The sequence below is a fragment of the Pelecanus crispus genome, chromosome 11 (genome assembly GCF_030463565.1).
Source record: "Pelecanus crispus isolate bPelCri1 chromosome 11, bPelCri1.pri, whole genome shotgun sequence".
NCBI classification, from domain to species: Eukaryota; Metazoa; Chordata; class Aves; order Pelecaniformes; family Pelecanidae; genus Pelecanus; species Pelecanus crispus.
In genome coordinates, this window is record NC_134653.1 from 27,654,478 (window position 1) to 27,663,384 (window position 8,907).

General features: G+C 40.4%; 1 protein-coding gene across 10 annotated transcripts in view; it reads right to left on the reverse strand.

The window, feature by feature from the left end:
- The window catches only part of MED15 (mediator complex subunit 15), a 38,807-nt gene that overhangs the window by 22,281 nt on the left and 7,619 nt on the right, over window positions 1–8,907 (reverse strand). For 7 of the 10 annotated variants that reach the window (XM_075718593.1, XM_075718591.1, XM_075718587.1 and 4 more), the window contains exons 1-4: window positions 8,761–8,828; window positions 1,978–2,065; window positions 724–775; window positions 235–264 (exon numbers count right to left, since the gene is read on the reverse strand). In XM_075718593.1, coding sequence (XP_075574708.1) covers window positions 235–264; window positions 724–775; window positions 1,978–2,065; window positions 8,761–8,828 — 238 coding nt within the window. The other 3 variants (XM_075718590.1, XM_075718594.1, XM_075718589.1) reach the window with 3 other exon arrangements.

Below are 8,907 nucleotides of genomic sequence, written 5' to 3' on the forward strand. Positions count from 1 at the left end.
TCCTGTGTTACATCCAAAATGCTGTCCAAACCTGTCACCCTCATCACTGAACAACTCCAAGACTATCATGCTACCTTTCCTTTCCTCCAGCAGCATTTAATATTCCAGCCAGGGAATCCACAGCCGCCTTATTCTTAGTACACCACAGCCCTGATTTCTAAGCTGTTCTATGTAGAAAGGGAGGGGGGAAGGAAGACAAAAAAAAAAAAAAAAAAAAAAAAAAGGAGCTCTTACCACTGACTGAGGCTTGAGATTTCTTACTGTCTGCAAAAGAAGAACAATTAATTGCCTTTGTTAATGTTGTCACACATAAATTGGGTCCTTCAGATATATTCTCTACAAGAAATATACTTACATAATAATTTTAAAAATTTAAAAATCACCGTCTATTGTAGTTCCAGCAAAACACATTAACCTAAGCCAATTTGGTAACCAGAACACTACATAAACGATGGCAAGACAGCAAAAATACAGGAAAAAAATTAGGAAGGTGGAAAAAGTTTAAATAATTTCTCAAAGACTTTTCAATTATAGATGGATGTGTAAAAGAAACAGTATTTAGAAATTAAGCATGTGTATTACAGGAAAATTTTTAAAGCAACTTGTGAAGAGTCACATGCAGAACCACACATACAAACCCTAAAATTTACTTTTTTTTGGGAGGATGGGATAAGCAATCCCATTACTGAGGAAAAAAAAACCCAAATCCAAACAATTACTTACGAATATCTCGAAAATGGATAATAAGTCTGGCCACAAGAGAAAGATATTCCTCCTAAAGATGAAAAATGAGTATTTTAGCATAGGAGATAAGAACATTGCAACCATAACTTTTTTGTTCTTCAGTATTCTTCCTCAACATAACAGATTTTACTTTACAATGTCTGTGGGCCTTTCAGAGCAGTTCACTTGCAAGAAACAGTCTGTTCATTAACTCAGTGAGAATATTTTTACTAATAGGTCATTGTGGTTGGTGGTACAAAAAGGCCAAGATACCACAAAATTCACTGGGAAGAACCTCCGTGACGGTCACACCGATAGGATCACAATAAGTGAACATAATTATAAACCAACACATCCATTTTCCACTTCTTATCCACTCTAGTTCTCTTTTCTTAAGGATTGAACCTGCTTACTTGGTACACTGACTTCAGTCCTTGAACTATGTCACATTCAGACTGCAAGAACTTTTTTTAAGCTAAGTTAGTATTACAAATACACCTAAGTTAACAACTTTAAAAACTAACATTGATAGAAGTGTCAGAAGTGAAAAGACAAATACTCATTTTATTAGTGTGCTTTATAATGTGTAGGAGAAACTGCACAGGACTGAGATAGCCTTCCTGCCCACGGAACTGCCAACTCACCAGTGAGGATGCCATCAGCAGGCATAAATTTCTGACATCAGCATTATAAAATTTTCACCAAGACAAGTTCTCTCTCAGACGTGGCTTGTTTGGAGACAGCAACAGTATCCAATTTCTCATAACACAGCTCCAGGAAAGAAGTTTATATTTTGGTAGTCTAGAATTGTCCATGATAACCAGACTTCCACAGAGACCACAGCACTTCCCTTGTCTTACTCTTAACACAGTCTTTTCATTGATATCTTAGTCTCTCCTGACCACCAAACGGGTCATACGGAATGGTGCTACACTGTAGATAAAGGAAATTCTATGCAATTCACTACATACAAGCCTTCAGATAAGAACTAAGTGCAGTCCCACATATGCATTAAATGCTGCAGCACCAGCAAAGCTGTCTTGGACTGGAGTCCAGTTTGATGCATATATTGGATGCAAACCACCTCACTTCCCCTCAGCATAAAAGAAGCACATATAAATAAAAAATTTTGCATAAGTAAGTTAACTCTCTCTGCTTAGAGTACAAGGTGCATTGGGTTTGCTATTTCTGCGGGTTGTTCCAAACTTCTTTTGACAACCCAGTAACTTCTGGAAACAAATAGAGATGCTTTACCCTTGTTTTGGCCTTCATAAACACATGACTCTCCATATCTTTGCTGGATTTATTATGGGCAACACCAGCCTTCCTCATAGCTTCATCACTGAAAAAAAGAGGCAGAACACAAGGCTGGGTATTAATTAAGGACATCAGAAAATAATTTCTGTAGTTAGGAAGAAGGTCTTTAAATAGCTTTTTACCCCTCTTTCATTTATACATTTAAAAAAAAAAAAAAACCCAAACCCCAACCACCACATACATTACTTAAAATTGCCACCCTTTAAAATTTCTTCAGATAATGGAGAAAAAAAGCCAACCAATTTCTAAAAGGCAACACAAATATTCTTTGCAGAAATTCAAGAACAACTGCTAAGCAAACCATTATTTTACCACCTGATGTATTATTTTGACAAAATACCAGGACCTGTTCATTTGAGGAAAGCTGAATGACAGGATTAATGTAATCCATGTTTGTCAAACAACAGGCTTGAGCCTGCCTAGTGTTAGGCATTTCCAAAAGAAGCCTCTAAATATAAGGCCGAATTTAAAAAAAAAAAAAAAATTTGCCTAAAGGCATAGAGGTTTGACCAATGAGTGAGAGTAATGAGTAGAAGCATTGATCAGGGGCAGAGAAGAGCAGAGGTGCAGCAATGTGCAGGGCATGGAGGGGACAATCAACATGAAAGCAGCAGGTGAAGCAATAAGATGAAAAGAAGGCCCTGTTGATGGAAAGTTGAGGGGAAGAAAAGGAACAGGTTTAGTAATAAAAAGCTTTCAATTCCCTTACTGTTCTTTCCCATTTACCAGCCAGAATCACAGGGACTTGGTGTCCTTTCTCCACCACACCTCTAGTAAATTGGATCTAGATCTGCCCTCTGGATGGGATGTTGAACATGCAAGATGAAGGCGGGCGGGGGGGGGGGGGGGGGGGGGGGGGGCGGGGCAGGGTGTGGAACGAACGAAACAAAAAACAAAACCACAAAGAAAACCGCACATTGCTAAAGACATGGGTGGAAAAGAAGAGGCATTCTCAGTACATCAAAAAGTAGCAAGCAATTCAACTGTGAAACATGCAACGAGATAAAGATGTCCTAAAACGAGGAGTTCAGTCAGGTGAACAGCCATATTCAAACCCACCAGGCACACTCATTCTTGGAAACAATTAACTTCACTGCAAAACCTGTTCTGTTTCCAAGCAGCCTAGCAGCTACAGTCTAAATTCCATAAAGAAGTTACCAGGAAATACTTTCACCTTGTAATTAACATCTCAACAACTTATTTCTCAATAACTGCTGTTGCATGACCATCTACCCTGCACTAAGTGAGTGTTAAGGTTGTGATCCCTGAAAGTTTCAGCCAGTCTGAAGGGGGACTACTGTTTTCTTCCCCCTGAATTTCTACCACCTCCCATACAGCAGGAATGCTGCTTGCATGAGCAGTAAGCTGGTTCAGCTTCCTGAATTAACTCAATAACACAGTCACAGAAGTGAGAAGAGCAGAGGCTATATCCTTAAAATGCAGGAGCTTAGGCTGCCACAGCTCACACCCTTACCTTGCAAACTAGTAGCCTAGCAGCATCCATCTAACCTGCCATAGCCTGCAAAGTAGAAGACAGTAGAACAGAGCTACCTGCTGTTAAGGCACTCTCATGGCAACTTGTTCGTGTGGCCTGGCAGACACTAAAAAAAAAAAATGCTGTTTATACATGAAGGTTACTTAAACTGAAGTGTAATCTGAACATAATGCAGAATAATGCTCCATGTGCAAGAAAGCCTTCAAGTGAGCTGCTCATAAAGGAGCTCTGCTGCAGAGGAAGCAGCTATATCCAATTCTTTATTGACACCTCCCCTTTTTAATGCTTTCCCTTTCAGAAAGTCTGCCTCTAAATCCACACTACTCTGAACCCTCCTTAACTTCTCACTCCCATAGCACAATGACAATGCCTCTCATTCTGAGAGCACCAAGAATTGAGCAGGCAGAAAGACAAGAAAAAGATTATACAGAGGCAAGTAAAGGAAGTAACATGTAGGTAGTACTAAGTGGCTGTGATACAGACAGTGATCAATGGGGTATCAGAAACTAGGAAAAAAATCCACAGCAAAGACGTTATCTACTTTCATATGTATCTATCATTTCCTTTTGATGTTACAGAACATGAAAGACATTTTATAATGCCTACATTTGCATTACCAATAATGCCACTCCAAGCACTCCATGTCATATCTGTTAGCATTCCAATAAAGGTTTAGACTAGGAGGAAGAGAAAAACATGCAACTTGTTCTTTGTTCCTATATTCATCTGCAATCAACATAAAAATATTTACATGAAAAGACTGGGAAAGTCACCAAAAAAAAAAAAAAAAAAAAAAGCCATAGGTTTAGCACAGAGTTAAGGATGCCAAATAATGTATCATATCCTTCCAGAACACCAAACTCAACAAAACTCTGAAAACCAGATGGTACCAGCCAATTCAACCTTCACCTGCCTCATAAGCACTTTAAACACATCATAAGATGCACACTAAAACTCTGCCCTTTTCATTTCATGCAGACACTCAAAGTTGTGGTTTCACAAGATGATGCCTTCAACACCAGCAAACTTCAGGAATTCCCCCTCCATTCCCAAGAAGCTTGCTTCCAGCCCAACAATGTGCAACCTCTCACTCAGGCCAGCTCATCTAGTTGAAAAATCTTGCAAAACACGTTCTCCTTCAAAACTATACCAGCTCCCCTATCCAGTTCACACCATGACTGCATCAATCGGTTGTTCCAATGAAATTAAAGGGCAATGAGTTCCAGGGCCAACACTGCATTAAGCCATGTAACATCACCAAATGCTGCTTCACAAAACAGACTATTTGATAACACTGTAACACTCAGTTCAACAAACCTTTCTTGCTTAAAAGAACAACAGGGAAAAAAGGAAAAAAAAAAAACATGCTGGTAAGCCGTTAGCTACATCTATCCACATTACAAAGTTTAAAAACCTCCAAATAAACACCAACAAATACATAAAACTTCAATAAATTCATCTTGTGCACGTGGCACTCTCCCACATAACATTTCTGTTAGTTACAGATCAGACATAACACATTTCATCAGTAGTAGCCCTCACTGCAGGAATATCTACATAACACCACAGACCAGCAGAAGACCCAAAACAGGAGTCACCCGTATTACTTTATTCACATTTGCTGGACAGAACACGTAAAGGCCAGGTGGGCCTGAGTCTCCAGAACATCACCTTCAGCTACAGAGGGGAAAGTAAAGGACAATCCAGCTTCCCTCAGTCTTTGTTCTACCATTACCTTTCTTTTCAATTCCACAGCAATAAAAAAAACCCCTTCCCACTACATACAGAATTACCCCTTCATAGCTTTATAAGCATACCCTCCAGCAGAAGTGATATCCTTCAGCAGAGGTGACTAGGTAAGAAGCCACCCCTTCCAAGTTATGCCAGTACAACTGTCTGTGTAGCTGTGCCATCAGCAGTACTGAAGAACAACCAAGGTTAAAAATAACCACTTTTCCTGAGTTATTTTTAACTTTCAGAAATTTCCCTATCAGGTTCACTGCATGGCAACCCAAACATTTCCAATGAAGTAGCTTCTTCCGTTCACAGCTGTGTCAAAACAAGCATTTATAAAACACATCCCTCAACTTTCTGCAGTCCCAGGAAGGGTGAAACATCTGCCACCTTGGCCTTTTTTGCCTCAATTCTCATCAGACAACCTAGGCTGGAATATAAAATTCAGTCTGCTTTATGAACTGGTTTTGTGAAGTGTTTCATAAAGAGCAGCAATGCAGATGATCTTCCTTCTTTTTTGTCCTCCCTCAAAAAACTTTAGCTGACCCACTTATCTCCTGCCTGCTTGTTCCTCAGTCTCCACCTGTACCTCCTTCAACATGCTCTCCACAATCTCATCCTTATTTCTGTTCATGCACGTTCTTTCTTCTCATCTAGCTGAATCATTAGCTAAATCTTAAGTGAGAACATACATATCAAAACTTGAAGCAAAAAACTGAACACAAAATTAATGGACCATCACACGAGTTACATCCCTTTTCTATACTCAACACTATTCCCTTCTAACACAGCCTAGAAGTAGCTCAGGGCAGGAACTCCACACAACTGCACACTGAGTTTACCACCACACAACCCAGTTTAGATTTGTCCTTCAGGCAATACCAACATTTAAAAACCCATTAAGGAAAGGCCTTTAGAAAGGAGACTCCCAGGGCACCAGTATGTGCCTGCTGCCTGTAAGGGCCAGAATAAAGGGGTGCCCTGCAAGCACAAGTATATATTCACACTCCTACATCATCGCTGTCTCCTGGAACTTGGAGAAGCCAAAGCTGATCCCTGGCCTCAGTCATCTGAGCTCAGGCATTCCTGGATCTAGCAACAGTATGAAAGTCCTGCTTGGGCCTGCAGTCACACAAGAACCAAATACTGAAGAGAGCTTCTTAGATTATCAGGTGCAGTATTCTCTCAAATGGTGATAACCAAACCATACACACTGATGACTGACACATTCACTAGGATACCTATTCCACACAGCATCCCTGAAACGTTCATCCACGTCACTCTTTCAAAAAACAACCCCCCCCCAAAACCAAAACCCAAAGCTTAAAATTCAGTGTTGTAAAAGAAACCCAAGTGTGAAATAGCAACGAATTAAGACTTCTGCATCCAGAAGCTATAAGGTGGCACTCAGACTGAGTTATGTGAATGGTTCCATACTTTCAAGTTAACTTTTAAGACCAAGTGTTAATGTTTGTCTTGACAAATAAATACCACTTGTTATTTGCAGGATGGACGAGAAGATATACATACATACAACACAGGGTATTTTCATAACTGTTAGGAACAACCTTCCCACAAATCAAGAAAACTTTCAGATGATTCACCAGATACTTAATTACCTCCCTCTTCTACCTACTACAGTAGCCTCACTAATGGCAAAACTGGAAGCTTATGGAAAGAAATAGGAATTTGCTACATACAGAGCTCAAGTCTTTTTAGCCAATATAATGTTTCTATTTCTCATTCAACAAACCTATCTATAATAAACTTTACTTCTGGCTAGCTTCACTTTATTCCAAGTACCAACATGAAATCAAGCCAAGTTGTTTTCAGATATCTAGCACATATTAATCACTTAAAAAAAAAAAATCCACTGCAGTCATTGTACAGTTATCCCAGTAACAAGTTTGTTTGCTTTTTAAACAAGATAGTGAATACAAACGTATGATGTATACTATGGATGGAGTGCAAGGAAGGAACACCACTTACAATCTTAAAAAAAAAAAAAAAAAAAAAAAGACTGTGTCAATACATCTATACCAAAAAGCACACAGATCATATGCAGACATCTGCACACATATGTAAAAGACAATAAACTGAGGACATTTTATTTCTACTTTTTCACAACAAGAATTAAAAGTTTAAGATTACTGTCATCTCTTCATATGGCATTAACCTTAAAGATTTTATTGATCAGTAGTAGTATTATTTTTATCACTTTCTGTATGCTTCCATTGAAATATTTATCAGCATTGTTTATTGCTCAGAGAAAAAACAATTACAGTTTGCAGGGCAAACACAAAAACAAAGGTTTACTGCATTAAGGTTTGTATCTGCTTACTCATATTTATTTCCTCAAAGTTACACAGCATTCGAGGGCACTTTTGTTTTCTTGTTTTGATGAAGGAGTAGAAAAGGAGAAGAAAAAGCAAGGGATTAATCTAATAAGATTAATGACTTTGCAGAAAGTTTAGAAAGTAAAACATCAGTTCTGAACACCAAGAAAGTTTGCACGGCTTTAACAGACACACGTTATCGTATTTCTTTAATCAATACCGTAACGGTTTAATTGTGAAACAGCACCTTAAGTAATGCCCACAGCTAGGCAGTAAACCCACATGCAGTCAAACAGCATACATGTTTACATACCATAAAAGACAGTCTGTTTTTAAATATTGATTCTCATAAGCAACAAGGCAAGACCAAGCTTTTCAAGCATACATAAATAAGGATTTTAACACTACTTTAGAAGCATTGAACAGTGCTTTCACTTCTGTAATAACCACCTTTCAAAGGGTAAAAGAGCCTTCCATAATAAAGAAAAAGCATGCAGAGCACCAAAGTAATTCAAGTAAAGTGATTTTCACAACAGACAACTGAAAAGGCAACAAGTTGAACTTTTTTTTTTAACAGTCTTTTAAGCATCAGATAGATACCAATTACAATGATGCTTGCTCCAGAAGTGAGAAAGCAAATCCCTGTCCAAAATAACCAAAACATTGTCACCGACATTTTATCTCATTTTTGCCCTAAAAAAGTCAGATGCAAGATAATAACAGTGGTTTCCAGAGGACAGAATATGCCAAGCTTGACAACACTATGGACACTGCCAAAATCGAAGCCCTAAAGCAGATACTGTCAAGGGGTGCAGGAAGGCGGTATTCCTGAAGAAAGGGAAGGGGGATCGGAAAAATTAAGTCAAAGCACAGGCCCGGCTAACCCCCGCACAGGCTCTGAGCAAATCCTGGTAACGAGGACCCCTCACAGGGAGACGGCGAAAGGGCCCGGGGGAGAGGAAACACCGGGGACCAGGGACGAACCCAGACAGCAAGGGGACGACCGGGAAGGGCTCGCAGAGGAGCGGAGACGGGTGGGGACAGCCACCCAGGCGCGGGCGGCCCCAGAGGCAGCGGGAGCTGCTGAAGCCTCTCTGGCAGAGGCCGAGGCCCGCCTGCGGCCTACTCAGCGGCGAGACCGCGGCCCGCACTCACATCTGGCTGACGAGCTTCTGCCGGAAGTTGGTGCTGCGCCAGTCGGTCTCAGGCCCGGTCACGTCCATCCCTGCCGCCACCGGGAGCGCCGAGCGCCGCTGCCGCCCGCCGCTGCCACCCCGCCGCCGCTCCGCCACACGCCACCGC